General features: G+C 42.8%; 2 protein-coding genes across 2 annotated transcripts in view; both read right to left on the minus strand.

The window, feature by feature from the left end:
• Positions 1-301: 301 nt before the first annotated feature.
• On the minus strand, positions 302-21937 carry LOC116375844 (calmodulin-regulated spectrin-associated protein 3-like). The gene is made up of 2 exons (XM_031833815.1): positions 21382-21937; positions 302-1156 (listed from the first exon to the last, which is right to left on the minus strand). The coding sequence occupies exons 1-2, from the start codon at positions 21512-21514 to the stop codon at positions 837-839; spliced, it is 453 nt and encodes a 150-aa protein (XP_031689675.1). The 5' UTR covers positions 21515-21937; the 3' UTR covers positions 302-836.
• Positions 21938-23939: 2002 nt separating this feature from the next.
• LOC109898261 (pre-mRNA-splicing factor SYF1-like) overlaps positions 23940-26537 on the minus strand; it is a 28942-nt gene continuing 26344 nt past the window's right edge. The window contains exon 19 of the mRNA XM_020493159.2: positions 23940-25321. Within this exon, the coding sequence (XP_020348748.1) occupies positions 25254-25321 (68 nt within the window). The 3' untranslated portion in view covers positions 23940-25253. The remainder of the gene's footprint in view (positions 25322-26537) is intronic.

Genomic DNA, 26537 nt, shown 5'->3' on the forward strand with positions numbered 1-26537 from the left:
AAACAGTGGACAGAAACGTGGTGAGTGAATAAGACCAAAATATTCATTGTGAATGACTAGAGATGACAAACCAGTTTCTCTTGCTTCAGAAGCTGCATTGACAGCCAGCTACAGGGAGCTCTGGTTTCACTGGTGCTGCGCAGTTTGCCTATTGTTCTAATCTAAGGCCTAGTCAGAGCCACCGATTGTCTAGTAAACACTACCTTCTCCAGGCCTTCAAGCCCTCCCTCCCAGTCCCACCCCTACCATGCTACCCCCAGAATTAAGACTGAATCCCCGCTGGAGTTGCTCTGACATCCCCCTGGTCCTCACAGCTGGATCCACTCATCTTCAGGAGATCGGCTTGGGTGAAGGTGGGGGGTTGGGAAGGACCAGGGAATGGGTCCAGAAAGGGGGTATTTTTAATGTCGTCTAATCCGTGGAATCAAAGCATAAACAAGACCCACAACCCAATCCCCTCCACAGCTTTAACATCCCCACTCCAGCCATGGCCAGCAGTCATCAGCAGTGTGTGTCCCTATGAGGCGACCGTATGCCCAGACGACCAGATCGATCACTGCTGGATGGTTTATTGTGACACCAGGACCGGTCCAGTGGCAGTTTCCAGTGCAGCTTCGATCTTCCCTCAATTGAACCTGTGTGTTGTGGCAGTTGTCCCCAGTCACCCCAATCCCATCCCAGGGGCATTACTAATACTGGGAGACAGTAAACAGTAAAACAGGAATCCTTCTCCTTTTACATATTTCCATAACTCAAATCATAGTCTCACATGTCAGACTAATTACATAACACAAGACTTGGTTCTGGGTACCAAGATTACCCAAAATCACAATGGACTAAACCATGTCAACATGCCATGTGCTCCAGATGCCACACCCACTCCCACCTCTTACCATTTTGATTGGTTTATGCCGGAGGTCCACGTCAGACACGGGGACGTCTTGATCTTTGGGGACCACGCCCCTGTTGGCAAGGAGCTGCAGCAGGGTGGCGTTGTCTTTTGGGGCCCCTGACCCCCCCTGGTCCCCCTGCAGCAGACCGTAGGTGCGGCAGTAGAGTTCAGAGGAGAGCAGGAGGCGTGTGACGGGGGGCTTCAGGTGCTCCTGCTCATACTGGTCACAGTAGAAGGGCTCCCGCAACTCCACTGGAACATGCTCTACGGACGGAGCAGAGGGACAAAAACAGTGAGTGAAATAATCATGTTAACGACAATGACTTAGTCGTCGTGGAGAGTCTACTCCTTGCACGGCTCCTTATACGTTGACTCCCATTTCTGAGTGTCAAGATTCGATTCCGGTAGGATTCAGTATTTTTGGAACGAAGTACGAAGTTCTTCGAAGTTCGGCAACTAATCAAACACTCGCATCTTTCATAGCATGCTTCGCGAGGGACAGAGAATGAAGGGAGGGGCACAGTATAGGCAGTAGGGTCGGGAACGATACTACTATCGTGATACACTACATGACCAAAAGTATGTGGACACCTGCTTGTCGAATATCTCATTCCAAAATCATGGGCATTAATATGGAGTTGGTCCCTCCTTTGCTGCTATAACAGCCTCCACTCAGTTTAATCTGCTTCATGTTTACATTTTTGATATGGAAAAAAATATTGGCATAATCCCGGCCCTATTGGGCATGTCGGCTACCAGCCAGACAGAGTCAGAACCGTGGACTATTTGCAATCAAAAGCTTTATCTCACAATGGCATACTGTATATCGCAGATTTCTTGGCTTGCCATGTCTCGTAACTTCAGTAAATCAGGGCCTATCATCAATGAATAGGCTAGGATATTGAGATGAGCAAGATGCAAAACAAAGTATCTGTGCTTGTGCACAGGTTCGCTTCAAGCTGTTCACAGTGTGGTAGCAAGGGCACCAAAGCTCTTAGTTGTTGCGAAAAATGACCCACTATGCTGTTTACTTTCTGCATTTACAAAAACATTAACAATTATAATTAGGTTAGATTTTTCTTAACATTAAGGATCACAATTTAGTTTTAACGTTTAAAATTTCACTCCCTTAATACCAGAGGACTTTAAAAGGTATAGTGTGCCATTTCAGATGCAGCCACAATCTCTCAGCAGTGTGTTGTGGATATAGGATACACAGAACATCAACGAAAAAAACAGTTCAAAGTCCTAACAAGATCATTGACAAAACAGTTTAAAGTACTATTGTCAGATAAACACACATTCTGTTTATCTCTTAGTATATAATAGAAACAAACTTAAAGAAGTGGGTGTTTCCTCATCAGTTATACACAGAGTATACAAAACATTAGGAACACTAGCTCTTTCTATGGCATAGCTGTCACCTGGATTCATCCTGGTCAGTCGATGATCCTTTGTTGATATCAATTGTTAAAGCCACTTCAAAATCAGTGGATATGAAGGGGAGGAGACAGGTTAAAGAAGCATTTTTAAAGCCTTGAGAAATGGATTGTGTATGTGTGCCATTAAGTGCCTTTGAACGAGGTATGTTAGTAGGTGCCAAGCGCACCAGTTTGAGTGTGTCTAGAACTCCGACGCTGCTGGGATTTTTCCTGTGCGTATCAAGAATGGTCCAAACCCAAAGGACATCCAGCCAACTTGACACAGCATTGAAGTCAACATGGGCCATAATCCCTGTGGAATGCTTTCGACACCTTGTAGAGTCCACACCCTGACAAATTGAGGCTGATCTGAGGGCAACAGGAGGTGCAACTCAATATTAGGAAGGTGTTCCTAATGTTTTATACACGCAGTGTATAGTGAAGGTATAGCGTTTAGTTACCTTGACAGTGAGTGTGTGCGCTTGTCGTGCATTTGTGTCACGGTGTTGTTTTTCACAGCCAATCATAGGGTCTGCAGGAGTCATAAAGTTACACATATAGGCACGATACACTGGTTACAATTTGATATTTTCTGGGGGCTTGTATCAACTCCTCCCTCCATTTCCCTGTCTAAATGTTCATTCAGCAGTTCAGGTCTCATGGTGACAGTGTCATTCTCCCCCCACGGGAACGATACTGTGGTGCATTCCATTTCCAACCCCACGCGTCAGTCCGTGGTTGCGTCCCAAATGGCACCCTATTCCCTATATAGTGCACTACCTGGGCCATTTTGGATGCGGACAGTATGGAACCACATCATCAGTCAAGAGGAGTGAAATTAAACAAGATCCAGGCCTAGAGGTTAGCGTTAGCAGTTAGCATATGAGAATTACCAGACAGAGCCCTGTGGCATTGATAGATAACCAGGGTTGTGTTCATTAGGCTTCAATTGGCCTATCAATTAAGAAAAGCTCAATTTCATTTGCCATTGTGTGCCCCGATGAACACGACCCCAGTGTTTTATTTTTAGCAGAAGGCAGTCTCTGTGGTGAAATTAAGGTGACTTGTTGGGGATTAATCAGAATAGTTGGGTAACATAGATAAGATGTTTTATTTTCATTATATGCTTGTGAATTACTTATCATTTAGAATGTATCTTGTTGTACTATAGTGGTGGCCATTTGCAGTTATCCTTTCCTGTCCTGGGTTCAGTTACTTGGGCCACAGAGAGGGGAGAGGTCAAGCTTGTCTTCATATGTAAACATATCTTTTAAACCATGTGAAGGGATGATTGAGGGGGAACCAAATATCTCTTGGCTCCACAATGTCTGTGTGCCAGTCACTGTTGATGCCTGTTGATGAGGTTTTGTTTTATGGTCCTGAGTGGTACCAAGAGCGAGATAAGAACATCGTTTAGGAGACAAAGCTGAACGATAATTTATAGCCAATGCTGTCTGGCTATGTGTTTCTTTGCTATAAAGGATCTCAGTTGCAATGTGTAAGCAATCTCAGATAATTAATTTATAGACACTGAATTAATCTGGGAGTCACAGGGTTGTGATGGAGCTCATATAATTAAAGATAGACTTTATGATAACTCTGACTTGTGTGTGGTTTGCTCTCATGATTTGGCAAATACAGGAAATTTCCACTACAGACTTCTGGACAGACCCTAACCCTAAGCTTTGTGGCACATTTCTTTCAGAGCAGCTAGGACAAGAAAGTAACCTGAACCTTGTGAAAGGGTAAACCAAAACACTTGCTGCATCCCAAATTGCACCATATTCCCTTTATAGTGCACTACTTTTGAGTAGCTCTGGTGCCATTTGGGACAGACACACGGTTTCCACCTCAATGGAGCACACAGCACCATGTAGGAAACAAGTCCTTTTAGCAGAGCACATAATGTGAAGCACAGTCCAGGAAGATGTTGAAAAACACAAAGTAAATACTACTTGGAGAGAAAGCGCTTGGACTGGTTTTCAGTAAACACGACCGGACACGCACCACGCACAAAACACACAACCCCATACAAACATGAATCTGAAAACCCACGTCCGACACACCCTCTTAACAAACTGGTTTAGCGGTATTCAGAGTGGATGAGACTAGGGGGGCGCAGTGGTCTAAGGCACTGCACCGCAGTGCTAGCTGTGCCACTAGAGATCCTGGTTCAAGTCCAGGCTCTGTCGCACCCGGCCGTGACCGGGAGACCCATGGAGCGGCGCACAATTGGCCCAGCGTCGCCCGGGTTAGGGGCCGGGCGCAATGCACGCTGACACGATCGCCAGGTGTACGGTGTCTCCGACACATTGGTGCGGCTGGCTTCCGGGTTAAGCGGGCATTGTGTCAAGAAGCAGAGAGGCTTGGTTGGGTTGTGTTTCGGAGGACGCGCGGCTCTCGACCTATGCCTCTCCCGAGTCCGTATGGGATTTGCAGCCATAGGACAAGACTAACTACCAATTGGATACCACGAAATGTTAAAATATTATTATTATTTATTTTTTAAAGACTAGGGCTGTTACGGTGACCCTATTACCGGTCACGAGTCATGACTGTAGTCAAATTCTACAAGGTCTGATGCTGCTGATGGTCATACATAGCCTACTAAACTTGCTAACTGCCTGGTACTCAGCACTCCATTATCCCTCTAATCACTCTGACATCAATGCAAATGTAATCGAAAATCTAATCAAACACTTCATGGAGCCCATGAGCTCATGTTGCGCAACATTTCTATAGGCTGCAATTGTGAGAGAAAATAGACTGATGGCCTCTAGTAAAAATAGGAGGATTCCCCCATCAGGTTTCTATAGGCTAGGCCTACTATATTTATTTCTCCTCTTTCCTAATATTAAGCACATTGCTTCTCTTTACAACAGGAGTGTAGCCTGGCTGGCATGAAAATGAATCACGGGAAAAGTGTCCTCCATTCTCTATTTAAGTTCATAGATGTCATGTATTTTTCCCCCTGCCCCTATTTCGAGACAGGTGCATGATAATGGTCCATTCTAAAAAAACAAATTTCACATATATTATTTAGTATATGTAAAGACAAGATTAAATCAAGAACAGTCTGATGGGTGACAATATTAGCCTGGGCATCACTTATGAATGATGCCCAGCTTGTGTGCAGTAAGGCAAGAAACAGCACATTGCCTATTTTTTTTGCATTTTTCAAATCATAGTCACTCACCTCATGTAGCCTAGCCACTTGGTCTATATGTTTTATTAAGGTTTGTATCAGAACTAAAAAGTGGCCAAATAACCTCTTAAATTAAGCATATTCATCTGCTTTACAACAGCTTAACGGGCATGATTTCAAGTTCGGGGAAAATAATTTGCACCATAAAAATGCACCTTTATAATAAAGCATAACATGCATAATCGCATTTGCGGTCCCTTTTGAGAATGGTGTTTTCCTGCTAATTGATTGCATTATGGAACATTCGCCCTTATAGCCTACTGCCATGTGCGCATTGCTGCGCTTAGGTGAAGAAATAGCCTAATAGTTTATCAACATTTTAAGCGAAACATTCTGATCTGTTGCATCAGCCTCATTGCTTAAAAAAAGTTACAAGTTTTAGGGATGGTAGTGGTAGTACTAATTTGGGATCTATCACATCCCACAACTGTCCCAGAATATGTTTGGAATATTACTTTCTCGCACAGAGAATAGGTCAACTTTTGTACTATGGTGGATAGTAGATTGATATAAAGTGGGGCAAAAAAGCATTTAGTCAGCCACCAATTGTGCAAGTTCTTCCCACTTAAAAAGATGAGGCCTGTAATTTTCATCATAGGTACACTTCAACTATGACAGACAAAATGAGAAAATCACATTGTAGGATTTTTAATGAATTTATTTGCAAATTATGGTGGAAAATAAGTATTTTGTCACCTACAAACAAGCAAGATTTCTGGAACTCACAGACCTGTAACTTCTTCTTGAAGAGGCTCTGTCCTCCACTCGTTACCTGTATTAATAGCACCTGTTTGAACTTGTTATCAGTATAAAAGACACCTATCCACAACCTCAAACAGTCACACTCCAAACTATAGCCCAACCTTTGTATCACAACTAAAGTTACATAAATAACTCTAAATTAAGCAAATAGGAGTACGTTTCGTTGTTAACAGCTCAACACAGAATAGCCGCATGTGCGCACTCCCTCAAATCGTTTGGAGAAAATATACTTTCCATTTTATTCAGCTATGTTCAATTGTATTCGTCATATATTCTTATATAAAATAAATTATATAAAATAATGGCATGGGGAGGGACGCCATGTGCGACTGACGTGTTTTCCGTTTGCTCCCGTGGTATTCTTAAAGTTTGTGAATTTTGCAGCAGAACCGTATTTATTTTCAAATATTAACTTCGTGATCCCTTTCCGTAAAAACCAAGACTACTTTGCTTCCAAATGTCAGCATGTCGACCAAACATAAGGCCAAAAGCATGACTTTGAGAAAAACCCGGCCTACAAGACCCGCTCTCATCACCGCCCTCTCCTGAGTCTGAGGGCCCGGGGACGCACACTTTACCTGGCGGCACTGAAATGAACATTCGAGGCCATCAAACTACTATGCTCTGAGATAGTTGAAATGAAAACACAGATGGTTGCTACGATTGAGGCCAGAATACAGGAGGTTTCTGTTACTTTAAAAGCAGATTTAACCATCCTGCGGAACGAGACTGTGCCCAGCAATCACATTACTCAAAACAACAGCTGCGTCACACACTACAACGATTGCAGCACTGGAGACCTCCGCTACTAATGTCTCCGACTTAACTACATCCCTGGAGGCTGAAGTTAAACGCCTAGCTGCGGATCCGCCACGGATTTCGTTTCAGGGCTGCTGAAGGATGTTCTTGCCTTAGATGAAAAGCCCCTGATTGATCGAGCCCACCGGTCGCTGTGCCCAAAGCCCCAGGATGAGGAGAGGCCCTGGAACATAATTCTTCGAGTGCACTTTTTTCATGAGAAGATGGAGATCCTCCGACGAGCCCGCAATACCACTCTGAGCTTTCAAGGACAGAGCTTCTCCATCTACCAGGACTACTCCCCCACTGTTTCCAGGTAGCGCGCAGCTTTCGGACAGGCCAAACGAGTACTTCGGGACCATCCAAGTGTGAAGTATGGACTGTGATTCCCGGCCCGTTTATGGCTCTCATGAGGGTAAAGACTACACATTTGAATCTCCGGATGAGGCTATGGCTCACATTCAACGTCACATCAAGAAGTCTTGAACATGCTCACAGTTCAGCAACTGTTGCTTGCGAACTGTGGATAGTAAGTAACCCACCTGTGGTACAATTATGTTTAGATAAAACAGGCTAGCCTTGTATAGTTGGCGAAACCATTCAGGCTTATTTGATGTGATCTAATGTTTTGATCATCTAGTGTGCGTGCCTTACAAGCATTGTCATTTTAATTTAATTGTATTAAGGTTTTACTTAGCCTAGAAACACAGGAGTTGTCTCGATCACCTATTCCGTTTGTTTACACAGTGTCTCAGTGACTCAAAATATTTTTGGTTATTTGTTTACTGCATCCGTTTGCATTGACCCAGTAAACAGTAAATGTCTCCCGAGGCTACACGGTTTTTGGGGTCTCACTTCAATTTTAAAAGTTTTGAGCGTCATTTACGCCCAGCAAACGTTTAACGTTGCGCACACGTAGTTTTTTGGTATCGTTTGTAAGCGGTCTCAGTCAACTAGAATACTATTATTTTTGATTGTCTTACTACGATTTCCTTACTTCAAATTAGATTTTTGGCTGAGAGCCTTTATACATTTTACTTATTTTCTCTCTCAATGCCTGTTATAAGACTGGGAATATAATTATATACATCTACAAGTGGTGCTTTTGTCATTCCGTTTGCACAAGGGATTTGCCTTTTTTTTATTTGAAAAACATAAAAATAATTATTTTTGCTGCTTGATCCACTAACAAAACACGACTTTAAAGAGCGGGACTGTGGGTTTAGGTTTAAGACCGCACTCTCACAGACATACTCTGCGAAGAGAACATGTTCTATTTAGGCTTGACCTCGTTTGGGGAGGTATTGTCTGGGATGGGGGGGGGGGGGGCAGGTTGAATTGTTCAGTTCTAATGTTGTCATTCTGTCTTTTTGCGGGTTTTGGGCACTCATTGCTTTTCCATTCTATGCTCTAATGACAGGGATGAATAACGGGAATGCCGTTATTAACGGGAATGAAATAATGCGATCAAGTACATTTCATGGAACACCAAAGGGGTTAATAACCCGGTGAAGCGTAAGAGGGTGTTGACACACTTAAAGGGTTTGAATGCAAATATTGAATTTCTACAAGAGACTCACTTGAGGACTGGTGAGCATTTTAGGATGTGTAAGGACTGGGTTGGCTAGTGTTTATGCTCCCAATTGGGATGACAAGTTTCATTTCTTCCTTTCTGTCTGCTATTCCCAATTTAGATTCTCATTCTTGTTGATTTTAGGGGGGATTTCAACTGTAAAATGTCCCCAGTTCTTGACAAGTCCTCACAAACAAATACAGGCCCATCTAAAATGTGCCCTACTTATTCCATCCTTTCTTCAGAAATATGCTATGTTTGAGGCCTGGCGTTTCATACATCCTACAGATAGACAGTAATTCCTTTTATTCTCATGTTCATCAAACATACTCCCGGATTGATTACTTCTTTTTGGACAAAAAACTTCTGCCTAACCTTCGGCAGTGTACTTACGAGAGTATTGTTATCTCTGACCATTCACCATTAGTGCTTGAACTAGAGTTTCCTCAACGACCTCCTATGTGTTATCAATGGCGTCTCAACCCCATTTTACTCTCAGATAAGGAGTTTGTCATTTTCATTTCTTCTGAAATCACCTTATTCCTAGAAACTAAATCAACACCAGGTATGTCCTGCTCTACCATATGGGAGTCTCAAAGCATACCTACGTGGCCAAATTATTTCTTATACAGCCAACCAAAACAGAGTTCGCTCTCAGCGACTTCGGGACCTGAGCGAGTCCATAGCCACATTGGATGAGAAGTATGCTACGGATCCTTCCTCTGATCTGCATAAAGAGCGCCAACTACTCCAATCTGAATTTGATGAGCTTTCTACCAGGCAAGCTGAACAGTTACTCTTGCGAGCTCGATACAAAGTCTATGAACAAGGCGACAAGGCCAGTAAACTCCTTGCGCATCAGATCCGTAAATCTGAGGCCTCACGTTTAATCCCACAAATAAGGACCCCGTCTGGTGCCACCACATTTATACATAAAGAGATCAATGATCAATTTAAACAATTTTACTCTGCGCTATACATCTCTGAATCCCCTCAAGACACTTTGCTGATTGACTCCTTCTTTAATGGCTTGAATTTATACTGACTTCCATGACTGTCTAGAAGAAGAATTTAGGCTTGAGGAGATTGCAACAGCAGTGTCCGCAATGCAAAGTGGTAAATCACCAGGTCCGGACGGTTTTCCAAACAAATTTTACAGGACGTTTTCTGGTCTGCTTTGCCCATTCTTGTCTCGACTATTTGCAGAGTGCCTTAATACTTCAAAAGCTACCGCCTAGTCTTTATCAGGCTTTAATTTCATTACTATTAAAGAAAAATAAAGACTCCCTGGAATGTGGATCCTATCGCCCAATCTCGCTTTTAAACTGTGATTACAAAATCCTAGCTAAGCTTTTAGCCATCCGCATGGAAGGCTTGCTGCACCAAGTAATACACTCTGACCAGACTGGCTTTGTGAGAAATAGGCATTTATTTTTCAATATTAGGCGCCTTATACTGTACTCCCCAGCGTCGGGGGACCCGGAGGTGGTGGTCTCACTTGATGCCGAAAAAGAGTTTGACCGCGTTGAGTGGGATTACCGAACAGCTGCCCTTTATAGATTTGGCTTTGGCCCCAAATTCATTGCGTGGATAAAGATTCTTTATTTTTCCCCCATGGCTTCGGTACGGACTAATAACTTGTCCTCTGACTATTTTCCCTTGCACCGCGGATCCAGACAGGGTTGTCTACTCTCCCCCTTGTTGTCTGCTTTGGCAATCGAGCCATTGCACTACGCTCTAATGATGCCATTCAAGGTATAATCAGGGCGGGCTGGGAGCAGAAAGTCTCGCTATATGCTGACGACATCCTTTTGTTTATCTCCAACCCTGATACCTCATTGTCTGTTCTTAAAAAGTTTGGATGAATCTCAGGGTACAAGCTGAATCTAGGCAAGAGTGAGCTTTTTCCGGTAAACAAGGCTGCTTTAAAGTGCGCTTTTTCAAGTTCTCAGTTTAGGATTGTCCGGGATCAATTCACCTACTTGGGAGTAAAAGTGACAGGGAAATATTCAAATTAGTTTCAGGAAAACTTTGTTGCTCTAGCAGACAGTTTGAAACAATCTTTTACTTTTTGGAATTCGCTACCCCTTTCTCTTATCGGAAGGATTAATGTCATTAAAAAGAATGTGTTGCCCAAATTTTTATATTTATTTCAATGTTTACCCATTTTTATTCCAAAATCTTTTTTTTATTTGGATCAAACATTCATGCATTTTATTTGGGATGGCCAGGTACCACGGATTGGTAGAAAACTTTTACAGAAGCATAGGTCCTTGGGGGGGGGGGGGGGGGGGGGGGGGGGGGGGGGTGTTAGCTCTACCAAATTTTCAGACATACTACTGGGCTGCAAATTTCAGAGCCCTTCTGTACTGGCTGCAGACTGATCCTACTGGCCCTAGACCACTCTAGGTCCAGATGGAGTCTGAATCGTGTAAACCTGCAGCACTTTCCTCTGTGTTGTGCTCATCTCTCCCAGTGTCCCTAGGCAAAAGGTGTGTCAACACAATTGTAAAGCAGTCTCTTAAAATTTGGAATCAGTTCCGTTTAGCCTCCGAGGCTTTTCTCTATCAGGCCCAATCAATCAGAACATTTTATTTCCTCCATCTTTGAATGATGGGGCTTTTGGCATTTGGCACTCACTAGGCCTCTCCTCGCTTGCCCAATTATTCTTTGATGATACATTTGCCTCTTTTTCTCAGCTGCAGGAAAAGTTAAATCTCCACCAATCCAACTTTTTCCGCTATCTCCAGACTAGAAACTTTGTCAGAGCTAACACACCTGGATTTCCCAATAGGCCTGCGAATACAGCTATAGAGAGCAATCTTGGAGTTGAACAAGCTTCCTAGGGGTGCAATTTCAGATGTATATGCAATCATTCATGACTTACAGAACCCTTCTTTGGTGCCTTTAAAGACTCGAAGGGAAAAGGATTTGGGGGAGGAACTTGGGGAAGATGCCTGGGAATCTGTGCTGCACAGGGTGCACTCATCCTCTTTTAGCACTAGACACAGCCTCATTCAATTCAAGGTGGTTCACCGTATCCACTGGTCGGGGGCCAAACTTGGAAGAATATTCTCTGATTTTGATCCTACCTGTGTCAGATGTAAAGTGGAACCAGCCACACTGTTGCATATGTTTTGGGGCTGTCATAAACTGTCAGGTTTCTGGGAATTAATATTTAAATGTTTCTCTGATATATATGACACTGTTATAGATCCGTCTCCCCTTACAGCCCTTTTTGGAGTACTGCGCATGGGTACCCCCCTATCAAGAATCCAGTCGGACACTGTTGCTTATACAACTCTTTTAGCTAGATGGCTAATACTACAGAACTGGAAGATGGCAGCTCCCCCATCTTATAAATATTGGGTGAGAGATGTGTTTTGCTCTCTGAAACTAGAAAAAAATTCAATTCAATTCACATGGGAACCCCAAACTGTTTAATGAGGCTTGGGCTCCATTCCGGTCTTACTTTAAACAGTCCATCCTCTGATGGCATTCCAATTAAAACAAAAATAAGTCTGTATTTGACCGCCCTGTGACTTAAGGGTTGGAGGAGCTTCTCTCTGTGTTTTTGCTTGGGGGGCATTAAGGTCCATGTGCTTATTGATTGTGACCCGCGGATGCCTTGTTCATCTTGCCCGGGCAGAGACTGAAGTGTGAGCTTGTTTTTCAATGTTATTATTTACATTTTGTTCACGCCTACATGAATAATCATTCTATTTTTTTGTTTTAAAGCATTGTAAACGTTATTTTTGGTCCAGTGGATGGTCGGTCTGTGGCCATGACTGTCTGTGAGTGGTTGCATTTCTCCACCCTTATCTCTTGACTGTTTACAGGAACAATGGTGAGGTGTTTGCCCTGTCCCTGTACTATAGATTGCCCTTTAACCTTTGTAGCCTTCTGCCTGGTGTGTTTAACTTGTCTAAAGTATGGTATCTTTAAAAAGCTATTTTTTTATTTGGTTTTTTTTTCTAGTTGAGGATATTATTTATATTGCTTTGTGTTGTCTTGTCTGTGTCTGTGTGTCTGTGTGTGTGTAAAACTTAATAAACAGAGTTAAAAAAATAAATAATAATAATAATGGCATGGAATTCAAATAAAATTTTGACTGCTAAATGAACTAGTGTAGCCCACAGCCATATGGCATAGCCAGATCAGGGCCTAACATAAGGACAACTCAGAGTATGCTATTCTGTTCTTCTGAAATAGACTAAATTTTCTTCATATCATGTTTCTTTAGACCGGTCTAAAATTAATGGATTTATTGTGATGGTGTAGGCTATATTATATGGATTTATTAAACTGTTTAAATGTAGATGTTCCAAATGTTTGCATTAGTGGCTTGTAGGCTATGCGTGGAAGCCAGGAAATTCTAAAATGTGTTTGTTAATTAACGGTCAATTACCATGAGACCGGCAGTTATTTCCTTGACAATCATCGGCTGACAAAATTTCATGACTGCCACAGACCTAGATGAGACCCACATGGCCCATTAGGCCTATTCATGGACAGCAAACGTAGCCTACACACAGACCCGTAAGAGGTTGGACGGCTGAAACAAATTAAAAAGGAACAGTTAGGTTAGTATCTGAAAGGAGACTTAAAGGGAGATCACATGTCTCGCTCAGTGGTGAACTCCGACTAATGAGAAGATTGAAGGATAAAGGGAGTCACCCGACCATGTTGTCGTTTTATCATTACGGTTCCTTGAAATAAGTTAATGGTTATATTTAGGGGACACAATAGCATGGGATAGTTTTCCCAAAAACAACATTCCATATACTTCTCTCCAGCTTTCTGTACTTTCACTGACTTCACAACTACAATGTTTTGCAACAGAAAACAAAACAATCTGTGCTCTTATGGGACAAGTCATGAAGTACCACTCTGTTTCTCAAAAAGGTTTTCTCCCAACTGAACACAACCCTGGTGTAGAATACTAGTGTGTCAAACAGAGGAAGATTACAATGGGGTGTGTGAATGTTCCATTGTGTTTAAACCACAGGGCATTGTTAGCCATATAAACATTTCCGGCAAACTGACTGACCAAGTGAGGGAGGTTAAACTACGGGTGCATCTCAATAGTCTAAAGCAGTTGACCTTCGACTGATGGAAGGAAACACATTGACCCGCCAAGTTGCTAGACTATTGAAATGCAACATAAGATACCGCCATTTTCAGACACTGCACAAGGAATAATAATGTTGAGGCTTTTCCATGCAGTTCCACCATGCACCACCAGGATGTCACTATAGGAAGTGGTGAAAAAAAAAGCATAATGCAAAGTAGGATGCAAAGCAAGATGGATGCCGTCGATACAAGCATAATTTCCCTGTGGGACGCTCCAGAAAGATGAATGACCAGTCTGTGTCACACACATCACCAGGTTGAAACAGACAGACAGGGGAGCCAGCAATGGCTAGAAATATACATTTTGCAAATGAGATTTCAGGTATTGGGAACCGCAGTTTTAAAAAGGCCTGCAGCACACCTGTTCTCTTTCAAGTAACACAACCATTCACATTTTCCTAGAAAAAAAATGCTTAGGACACAGAAAGGAAATGTTATATGAGAGAGAAAAAAAAGAGCGAGAGTAGAAAGCAGGAATAGGGTAATTAGTCAGTAGTAAATGGAGGATATCAATGTCACCAGGACATTGATATCCACAACCCCTCAAGAGGATAGTATTTTGAAAGCAAACGCTAACCTGTCCGACTTTGTGTAAACTGAGTGAGTGAGTGAGTGAGTGAGTGAGTGAGTGAGTGAGTGCATTTGGGACGGTGGGTAGCCTAGTGGTTAGAGCGTTGGGCCAGTAACCGAAAGGTGTGGGTTACTGCCTTGTTCAGGGGCAGAACGACAGATTTTTACCTTGTCAGCTCAGGGATTCGATCTAGCAACCTTTCGGTTACTGGCCCAACTTACACAAGCACCCTAAGTGAATAAACTAAGGTAAATTGAGGTAAAGGTAGTGATGGAGTGGAATATAAAAGAGCTCTGCTCTGTCTACTACCCTCCACTCCAGCTCTGCCACCATCCCCCCTACTGACTGGAAGTGGCAGGGGGATGCAACAGAGCAGAGGCCATGTAATCCTATTAATAGTTGATCGGTTGAGTTAGCCCGCCTCGGTCAGTCTTGTCATAAACATCAGATATGTGGCCGTCACAAATGGACAGACAAACGAAACGCTGAAATAGGACTACAAACACAGAGGCTGGGCAATGTATCAATCGAACCATCATTGTGAGTAAGATTCTGTTCCTCTCCATTCCAGTTTACTGTACACCAGGTAGAGTACTGGCTGGCTGACTGACAAGCTGACTGGCTGACCAGTGTTACACATTAAGACCACTTTATTTGAATTAAAGGCCGAGCGAAGCAGCTGCCAGAAACAGACAGGCCAATACATTTCCTGATTAGGGCCGGGGCCCGGTGTACTCAGGCTGGCCTGCGAAGACCCCTAAGGAACACGTGTTTCAGAAATAACTCTTATATGCTCAACTGTGCAAGGTAAGCACTGAGAGGGAGGGAGGAAGCACAGGGTAAAATGTCTGCTTTAAGGGAGAACTTCCAAATTCGTAAGATGTACTTCCAACGATTATCCTTGAACATATCAAAATCATTTATATAACACGTTGTCGACAATTGTTGATCCGTTGTTGTGGTGATATTCCTGTGAACATTCTATGGAGGGATATCAAAAACATCATACAGTGGGAGAGACCTAGCAGGCTGATTAAATGCTCTGTTTTTAGGACAAAGACAAGCCTTGTTTTAAGACTAATGGTGAACATGTTTTTATCCTGTGGCCTACGCTAATGTTCCACATTACCCCTCTCTGGTTCAGGTTGATATGCTGATCGCCTGAAACACCCTTCAAAATAACTACAGGCCTCAGGGCCTTGATGTCTACAGGTTGTGGTTAACTAAACACACTTCAGACATCATGGGTTAACAGCATTCTTGTCTATTGTTAAAACTACGGGGTACTGAAAACGATAATAATATGCCATTTAACAGACGCTTTTATCCAAAGGGACTTACAGTCATGAGTTTAGTTATTTTACGCACAGGTGGTCCCAGGAATCAAACCCACTATCCTGGCATTGCAGGCGCCATGCTCTACGTCAAGCTCAATGTGACATCCCTGGTTAAATAAGGAATACATTTAAATAAAAATGTTACATTCAAAAACTATCACTGGGAAAGACATTTTACATTTGGGGTTTGAGTAGAACATAATTGTGATATACAGTGGGGCAAAAAAAGTATTTAGTCAGCCACCAATTGTTCTCCAGTTCTCCTACTTAAAAAGATGAGGCCTGTAATTTTCATCATAGGTACACTTCAACAATGACAGACAAAATGAGAAGGAAAAAAAGTCCAGAAAAATCACATTGTAGGATTTTTAATGAATTTATTTGCAAATTACAGTGGAAAATAAGTATTTGGTCAATAACAAAAGTTTCTCAATACTTTGTTATATACCCTTTGTTGGCAAGGACAGAGGTCAAACATTTTCTGTAAGTCTTCACAAGGTTCACACACTGTTGCTGGGATTTTGGCCCATTCCTCCATGCAGATCTCCTCTAGAGCAGTGATGTTTTGGGGCTGTTGCTGGGCAACACGGACTTTTAACTCCCTCCAAAGCTTTTCTATGGGGTTGAGATCTGGAGACTGGCTAGGGCACTCCAGGACCTTGAAATGCTTCTTACGAAGCCACTCCTTCGTTGCCCAGGCGGTGTGTTTGGGATCCTTGTCATGCTGAAAGACCCAGCCACGTTTAATCTTCAATGCCCTGCTGATGGGAGGTTTTCACTCAAAATCTCACGATACATGGCCCCATTCATTCTTTCCTTTACACGGATCAGTCGTCCTGGTCCCTTTGCAGAAAAACAGCCCCAAAGCATGATGTTTCCACCCCATGCTTCACAGTGGGTATGGTGTTTTTTGGATGCAACTCAGCATTCTTTGTCCTCCAAACACGACGACACGACATGTCTGGCACTGCAGGATTTGAGTCCCTGGCCGCGTAGTGTGTTACTGATGGTAGGCTTTGTTACTTTGGTCCCAGCTCTCTGCAGGTCATTCACTAGGTCCCCCCGTGTGGTTCTGGGATTTTTGCTCACCGTTCTTGTGATCATTTTGACCCCACAGGGTGAGATCTTGCGTGGAGCCCCAGATCGAGGGAGATTATCAGTGGTTTGTATGTCTTCCATTTCCTAATAATTGCTCCCACAGTTGATTTCTTCAAACCAAGCTGCTTACCTATTGCAGATTCAGTCTTCCCAGCCTGGTGCAGGTCTACAATTTTGTTTCTGGTGTCCTTTGACAGCTCTTTGGTCTTGGCCATAGTGGAGTTTGGAGTGTGACTGTTTGAGGTTGTGGACAGGTGTCTTTTATACGGATAACAAGTTCAACAAGTGCCAATAATACAGGTAACGAGTGGAGGACAGAGGAGCCTCTTAAAGAAGAAGTTACAGGTCTGTGAGAGCCAGAAATCTTGCTTGTTTGTAGGTGACCAAATACTTATTTTCCACCATAATTTGCAAATAAATTCATTAAAAATCCTACAATGTGATTTTCTGGATTTTTTTTTCTCATTTTGTCTGTCATAGTTGAAGTGTACCTATGATGAAAATGACAGGCCTCTCATCTTTTTAAGTGAGAACTTGCACAATTGGTGGCTGACTAAATACTTTTTTGCCCCACTATACATCCACCAAGCTTTGAAAGCATCAGTTATGAGACACACATACAGTGCATTCAGAAATACCTACTTGTATAAGTATTCAGACCTTTTGCTATGAGACTCAAAATTGAGCTCAGGTGCATCCTGTTTCCCTTGATCATCCTTGGGATGTTTCTACAACTTGATTGGCATCCACCTGTGGTAAATTCAATTGATTGGATGGGATTTGGAAAGGCACACACCTGTCTATAAGGTTCCACAGTTGACAGTGCATGTCAGAGCAATAACCAAGCTATGAGGTCCAAGACAGGATTGTGTCGAGGCACAGATCTGGGGAAAGGTACCCCCAAAAAATATTTAGCATTGAAGGTCCCCAAGAACACAGTAGCTTCCATCACTCTTAAAATGGAAGAAGTTTGGAACCACCAAGACTCTTCCTAGAGCTGGCCGCCCGGCCAAACTGAGCAATCGGGGGAGAAGGGCATTGATCAGGGAGTTGACCAAGAACCGATGGTCACTAACAGAGCGCCAGAGTTCCTCTGTGGAGATTGGAGAACCTTCCAGAAGGACAACCATGTCTGCAGCACTCTACCAATCAGGCCTTTATGGTAGTGGCCAGACGGAAGCCACTCCTCAGTAAAAGGCACATGACAGTCTGCTTTTTCACCCTACGGTGAAGCATGGTGGTGGCAGCATCATGCTGTGAGGATGTTTTTCAATGGCAGGGACTGAGAGACTAGTGAGGATGGAGGCAAAGATGAACGGAGCAAAGTACAGAGAGATCTTCGATGAAAACCTGCTCCAGAGAGCTCAGGACCTCAGACTGGGGCAAAGGTTCACCTTCCAACAGGACAACGACCCTAAACACACAGCCAAGACAACGCAGGAATGGCTTCTGGACAAGTCTCTGAATGTCCTTGAGGACCCCAGCCAGAGCCCGGACTTGAACCCAATCGAACATCTCTGGAGAGACTTGAAAATAGCTGTGTAGTGAGGTTCCCCTTCCAACCTGACAGAGTGGATCTGCAGAGAAGAATGGGAGTAACTCCCCAAATACAGGTGTAGGGTCATACCAAAGAAGACGAGGCAGTAATCGCTGCCAAGCGTGCTTCAACAAAGTACTGAGTAAAGGGTCTGAATACTTATGGAAATGTGATATTAAGTTTGTTTTTATACATTTAAAAATGTCAAAAAAACATTCTTTGCTTTGTCAATATGGCATATTGTGTGTAGATTGATGAGGAAAACATTTTTTTAGGCCATTTTAGAACAAAGCTGTCACAAAGTGTGGAAAAAGTCAAAGGGTCTGAATACTTTCCGAATGCAGTTCAGTAGGTCGCTTTGGATAAAAGCTATGACCTGATTTTGTATAGCTCATGAAGGATCTGTAAAACGGGTAGGTAGGTGGTCCTGATTCTACCATCTGTGTGCAACAGTTACCTCAGACAGAGACAGAAAGAGAGAGGGAGGGACTATGGTGGACCAGGGGCCATCCCAGAACAGAGCATAGCAGGGATCCTCTACTGACCTATAAATGCCCAGAAAGCCACAGCATAATGACATCCGAAGCTTCAACATGAATACCCTTCCCATCATAGACCAAGGTTAGGTTCAGTAGGGCACACCGTAGCAAAATGTTTTGCAATGGAAAATTAACATCAGTCTGTTTGGCCAAGTTCAGGTAGTAGCACTTTGTTTTATTGTGTTTGAAAACATTTTTAACCTTCCTGAACACAACCCTGCATTTACATGGTGTAAGCATGTGCTAGCTAGAGGCAAGTGCACACTTAGGGCAGAAGGGTAGAGAGTCGGGATGCAGCGCTAGATCCTCCACACCTATTGACTCAGTCTCACACCCAACCCAAGACACACTGATGAGGAGAAGAACATGAGTCATGATTATGAACAGGCCCCAGCTCTAGCAAGGCAGAATTACAGAGCTACAGAGCAGCGACAGGTTTCAGGCGCACTGAACAAACAAGAGATGTTTTTATAACCTTTGTTCACTGGGAACTCTGTTTTATCTCAGGAATTCTGAGAGAGCGAGAGGAAAGCAGAAGTAGGCTAATCAATATTTTTCATTCATTCCATATTTAACCAGGGAAGTCACATTGAGTTTGACAGATTTGAAAGACAAAACCCCATCTGTTCACCCATTCCAATGAGTTGCTCTCTCTCTTGTATGATATGACCCCTCTATACACAAACTCATTTAGTTATTATTCAATTTTTACAGAGAGAACAGATATCAATAGTTTGCTTGATGTCTGACAAAACTAGAGACATCTTAGTGTGTGCGCCAGCTGCTTGCAGACACACACACACAAACTTGAGCAGCCATTGCATGAATAGTGAGTCAGAGGAGCCTTTCTACCAATCAGCAGGTTAAATCAGGGGTTCCCAAACTGTTTCACTCAGGCTCACCTTCCAGCATTGGGGAACAACCCCCCCCCCCCCCCCACACACACACACAAAAATGTGCGCAAGACACACATACACATCTGCTGTCAGTTTTTACTGCTCATATTCCTTCAGCCTGGCTTGGGAGTGTGTGTGTGACTTTGACCAGAGGGTGGGAGGGCATGGCTGGTTGAGCAGGCTGGCTGTTGATGCATGAAGAGGAGGCACAAAGACAAACAGAACAGTGCAGCAGGAGCCTCAACCTGTACCCATGGCCACAGATTGCAGAACACATGACACATGATAAGCCATGTTGCTAAAGTACAATCAAGCTTGTGTGTGTCATTCCATAACCAAATTTAAGCCCTGTGTGTGTGTACTCCCAAACTCATTTCATTATCCCTGGTTAGCCAGGGAATCGGGGACCTTTGTTTACATTTAAGGAATGTGAAGGAAGGTCATCTTACATGGTTTCCAAATTAAGCCCTTTTTGACCAAGATGGGCCTGGTTCTTCACTGTTTACTATGTGTAGTAAATTGTCGTGTAGTAGGACTATGCCTTATGCATTAATCAAGCGTCCTGGGCTGTGGGCTAGGGTTGACCAATAAGAGAGCTTATGTATAGTAAGAGAGCACTTGGTAAGAGTACTCCATATGCCCTCCTTGACCAGTCATGTGAAATCCATATATTAGGACCCAATTGAATTTATTTCAATTGACTTATTTCCTTATATGAACTGTTACTGTAATCGTTGAAATGGTTGCGGTTATATTTTTGTTCTGGGAGGGTAGGCGGCCTATATAAAACATAAGAAACTAAAACGGGTTTCGTTTAAATTGTGTAGTAGGCGTATATCCAACAAAAGGATTGTCTTTAAGTGGGTGTGTATGCGCGTCATCGAAAGCGCACGGGTGGTTTTAGTAGCCTCCACGCGCCCAGTCTACTACCATTATTATAGAGAAAGACCCTCCTTTATACCTCCTGTTATATTATATTTGGATACATTATTAAAATCTCACGTTAGTTGTTCAGCAGCTGACCTGACAAATAGCCTATACGTTTGTCAGTGGTGAACACTCGGTTCAGGTCAGGATATTTTAAAGTCCCTGAGTTGCTCGCCAGCCAAAATGAAATTGGTTCGATACATTATTTGAAATTAGGCAAGCTGTCAAAACCGATGGCTCAATGCACCAGTCGAATTTGGCAAGCAGCGAGCTGGATCTTAAATCGGCTTAAGTCAACTACTGTAGATCAAATAGGCTGCTGTGATCCAAACAAAACAATAGTGCCTCTGTTTTTAGGATGTTGTTAATGATATATTTTAAAAGTTATACAATATTTTAGGTAGAACACCTGGGAATCTAAAGAAAGGACCGCTATTCGTGTTAAATGGGGTGCAGAGTAGGACTACATAACACACACGCTCTCTGTCCCACCGCTCATGTACTGTGGGCTATTACTCTTTGTGTGCCCAAAATCGCTGAGTTTACACAACGCGCAGTCAGTTCACCTTCACGCACACGCTTTTCAATACACTGACAGTCATGGAACAACGCTGGATTACATAGGAGGGAGGGGATGTAGGAAAAACAGAACACAATATAAACGTTTGGCCACAATAGCCTAAGCCACATACCTGCATTGCCGTAAGATTTAGCCAAGAGCCATCCCACACTTGCGCATATTTTTGCCCTGGTACAATCATACAGATCCAAAGGTTTTATGTCCGGGACTACAAAAGTCTTCCTCGTCGCGTCGGAGTCCACCATAGCAAGTCCGCAGACAGGCCGTGATAATGGGAGGGGGATAGAGACCTAGAAAAATAGTTCGTGGCGAACGAAGCTTCAAATCAAGCATTCATTATTTTATTCATCCTATTTCATATCACTGGGGCTGAGGCACACGGATGTGGGTAAGCGTTTTCTCAGGAACTATCCTGACACTATGGGACCCAGCTCATAGTGTCAGCTCCCGTTTCTCTCCTAATTCCAGACCAAAATAAATGGTCATAAAATGAAGGCGCGCGCAGTCTTAAAGCCCTACAGAAGCCCCCAACACATCGGGTTATAAAATGTATTCATATATATATATATATATTTTAAAGGCGTATTATTTTCCGTTTCGCCGTCCCCATTGCTAACGTTTGGTTAGCGCTCTACAGTAGGCTAGAGCCGGGCCGATGACTGATTTCCAGGTGCTCCACAATGGCATCACTCACTCAGCCGACTGGCCAATCGTGTTTGAGGAAGAGTGAAGGGGCGGGATCTTGGTCGTGTGAACGCGGCCAGCAGGTATGATGACAGCTCTCGAGACAGGTGCATTAGGTTGGTGAAATTTGCAGTGTTGAGTTGAGCAAGTAGCCTACAGGACGTTTTCATACACCTGTCTCCAAATATTGTCCTCTGACCATGAAACATACCATACAGATAAAAGAACAACAACGATGCATTTTGAGAATTTATATGCCATGTATAGGCTTTTACGTTTTAATTAAACAGGTGCATAAATGGCCTAGGTGCGATAAATTATAATGCAAGTAGGCCTACTCTGTGGGGTGTTGAACAAAAAGTAGCCCATCAAATTATAAGCAACTTCTATCAAAATAAAACACATGGACTGCCACAAACCATCAAATTGTACTAAAATAAACATGTGAAATAGGAGACTATGCCTTAATTTCTTCTCTTTACACTTTCCAGTCAACGCTCAAGCTTTGCAAACCACACAGGAAACACCAAATTCTCAGCAGGCACACAGATCTCCCAATCACATCACGGCCTTGAAAGTTCCAAGAGCTCTTTCAGCGTCCCTCAGCAGTAACATTGGGTTGCGTCCCAAATGGTACTCTATTCCTTACTTGGTGCACTACTTTCAACCAGGGCCCATAAGGCTCTGATCAAAAGTAAAACACTATGTATGGAAAAGGGTGTCATTTGGGACAACCTGTGAGGAGTAGCTCAACTATTTTGATCTAATTATGAAAGAGAAGAATGCTAAGGCCTATTATTTTCCATTCCAGGTTTATTCCCTTCTCTGAATAACTAATCGATCACTGAAAAAAGAGAAGATGGAAGAGAATGCTAGGTCTACTTCTTTTTCCGTTCTAGGGTTATTCCTTTTCCCTTCATAATACAAACTAATCAGTAAAAAACAGGTTTAAGGGTTAGTTTAGGTGGAAGTTTAAATTATATAACTTTTGGCTACAATTCACAACATACTGCTCAGATCCAGTCTTGGATACGATGAGTTTTTTCCTAATTCCTAAGAATTTTTGAATGCCAGCTAGAGTGAGTGCTAAACAGTTTTTAATCAAAAACAATAAGCCAGGGAGCATGACAAGGCTGTAAAATATGTATCTTGTTGCTTACTACAACTCCCAGCTCCAGTATCAATGAAATATTCCCTATTCACCCAGCGTAACTAGGGAAGTAAACTCCTCTTTCTGCAGCAAAGCACTGCTGCACAGACTGTCAGTCATGGTGTTGGACTTACAGTGAGAGTTATGTCAGCAGTTTACGCATCAATTTCATAGAACCATTGTGAACAGACTCAAATGTCATGCAGGTTGAAATAATCGCAATGGCAAGACATACAACAGACTCAAAAATATGTGCACGTGTAGGGTGGTAGTGGTGGAGTAGGGGCATGAGAGCACACAGTGTGTTGTGAAATCTGTGAATGTATTGTTTCGCTTTTAAAATTGTATGAACTGCCTTAATTTTGCTGGAGCCCAGGAAGAGTAGCTGCGCTAGTGGGGATCCATAAAAATACAATACTGTAGCAAACAGTGATTTCAACTGTAGAAAGAGTGCCACCTTGTTGCCAATGCTAGTTTTGCTTTAATGCATCACTACATCAAGAAGGAGCATTTGTTGAAAAAAATAATAGGAAGCGCAGCTAGGATACACTACTAGTAGATCTTTGTATGTTGAAGGCACTCTTCGGTTAAGGGGTTAATTTGACATAAAAAAACAAGGAGGACCAAGGCCCACGTACAGAGCATGTTCAATAGAAAAATCTTAAAAACTACCTGACAAAACTTGTGCCAAAACACGTCATTCGTTTTTACGATTTTGTTCTATTGAACATGCCGTTGTAATTTAAACATTTTAACTTTATGAAACGTGCCTTGGTCCTCATGTTTAGAAGGAAATTGAGCATTTACATTGTTTTTAGAATAAGGAGCATTTAAACTTTATTCACAAATCTCATTTTTATTCACTGATCTAGTGCAGACTTGACAATCTATGAATGTAGAGCAAAACACTTACAGTCGACAACATACAGTGGCAAGAAAAAGTATGAACCCTTTGGAATTACTTGGCTTTCAGCATAAATTGGTCATCAAATTTGGTCTGATCTCCATCTAAGTAACAATAATAGACAAACAGTGTGCTTAAACTAATAACACACAAATTGTATTTTTCTTGTCTATATTAAATACATAATTTCACAGTGTAGGTTGGGAAAAGTATGAACCCCTAGGCTAATGACTTCTGAAAAAGCTATTGCAGTCAGGAGTCAGCTAACCTGGAGCCCAATCAATGAGACGAAATTGGAGATGTTGGTTAGAGCTGCCTTGCCCTATAAAAAAAAAAACACTCAAAGTTTGCTATTCACAAGAAGCATTGCCTCATGTGAACCATGCCTCGAACAAAAAAGATCTCAGAAGACCTAAGATTAAGAATTGTTGACTTGCATAAAGCTGGAAAGGGTTACAAAAGTATCTCTAAAAGCCTTAACGTTCATCAGTCCATGGTAAGACAAATTGTCTATAAAATGGTGAAAGTTCAGCACTGTTGCTACTCTCCTTAGGGGTGGCCGTCCTGCAAAGATGACTGCAATAGCACAGCATGCTCAATTAACAGAAGTTGGGTGATGCAATAGGACAACAACCCAAAACACAGAAGTAAATGGCTTCAAAAGAAAATACACCTTCTGGAGTGGCCCAGTCAGAATCCTGACCTCAACCCGATTGAGATGTTGTGGAATGACCTCAAGAGAGCAGTTCAAGTATATTGCTGAACTGAAACAGTTTTGTAAAGAGGAATGGTCCAAAACTCCTCCTGATCGTGGTGCAGGTCTGATCCGCAACTACAGAAAACATTTGGTTGAGGTTATTGCTGCCAAAGGAGGGTCATCCAGTTATTATATCCAAGGGTTCACATACTTTTCCCACCTGCACTGTGAATGTTTATATGGTGTGTTCAATAGACATGAAAACGTATAATTGTTTGTGTGTTATTAGTTTAAGCAGACTGTGTTTGTATGTTGTTGTGACCTAGATGATCAAATTTTATGACCAATTTATGCAGAAACCCAGGTATTTCCAAAGGGTTCACATACTTTTTCTTGCCACTGTAGAAAAGATCAACGATAAAGTTCACATTCCATACAATCTATTTTCATCATACATTTTACGGGTGTTGAAAAGGCTCCATTCGTAGACCATGGAGCTCATCTGTGATGTCATGTCTGTGGGACAGATACCATCCCAACATTCTGTATTCAATCTTCTCCTTCTTTCAGCCCTCCAAAGACAGCAGTGGGGACACTTTTCTGTTCCAGCTGCACCTCTGGAGAGAGACAAACATAATCAAAGCACACATTTACATAAACACCATGGTAGTGTCTCAAATGGCACCCTATCCTCTATATAGTGCACTACCTATGACCAGTTAAAAAAGTGCACTATATAGGGGATAGGGTGCCATTTGGAACATTGACACCACTCTCAAAGTAAACAGGTCACATGCTTGTTGCAGCCATCACGCTGTGCTGCAAGGCATCTCTCGCTCTCTCAAAGTATGTGGACACACACCTGCTCGTCAAACATCTCATTCCAAAACATCATTCCAAAATCAAAAACATTTGGGATGAATTGGAACCTAATTGGCCAACATCCGTACCCGCAGCAATGTTCCAACATCTAGTGGAGTTGGTCCCCCCTTTGTTGCTATTACAGCCTCCACTCTTCTGGGAATGCGCTCCACTAGATGTTGGAACATTGCTGCGGGCACTGATGTTGGGCAATTAGGTTCCAATTCATCCCAAAGGTGTTTGATGGGGTTGAGGTCAGGGCTCCACCCTGATCTCGACAAACCATCTCTCTATGGACCTCGCTTTGTGGACTGGGGCATTGTCATGCTGAAACAGGAAAGAGCCTTCCCCCAAACTTGGAAGCACAGAATCGTCTAAGAATGTCATTGCATGCTGGAGTGTTAAGATTTCCCTTCATTGGAACTAAGGGGCCTGGCCCAAACCATGACAAACAGCACCAGACCATTAATCCTCCTCCACCAAACTTTACAGTTAGCACTATGCATTCGGGCAGGTAGCGTTCTCCTGGCATCCACCAAACCCAGAATGTGAAGAGTGATTCATCACTCCAAAGAACACATTTCTACTGCTCCAGAGTTCAATGTTGGTGAGCTTTACACCACTCCAGCTGATGCTTGGCATTGCGCATGGGGATCTTAGGCTTGTGTGCGCCTGCTTGGCCATGGAAACGCATTTCATGACGCTCCCAACAACAGTTCTTGTGCTGACTTTGCTTCCAGAGGCAGTTTAGAACTCAGTAGTGAGTGTTGCAACCGAGGACAGATGTGTGGCCTACCTCTTCGCGGCTGAGCCATATTGCTCCTAGATGATTTCACTTCACAATAACAGCACTTAGTTGACTGGGGCAGCTCTAGCAGGACAGAAATTTGACAAACTGACTTGTTGGAAAGGTGGCATCCTATGAGAGTGCCACGTTGAAATCAAGGCCATTCTACTGCTCATTTTTTAGAT

This window comes from Oncorhynchus kisutch, linkage group LG10, assembly GCF_002021735.2.
Source record: "Oncorhynchus kisutch isolate 150728-3 linkage group LG10, Okis_V2, whole genome shotgun sequence".
In the NCBI taxonomy this organism is placed as follows: domain Eukaryota; kingdom Metazoa; phylum Chordata; class Actinopteri; order Salmoniformes; family Salmonidae; genus Oncorhynchus; species Oncorhynchus kisutch.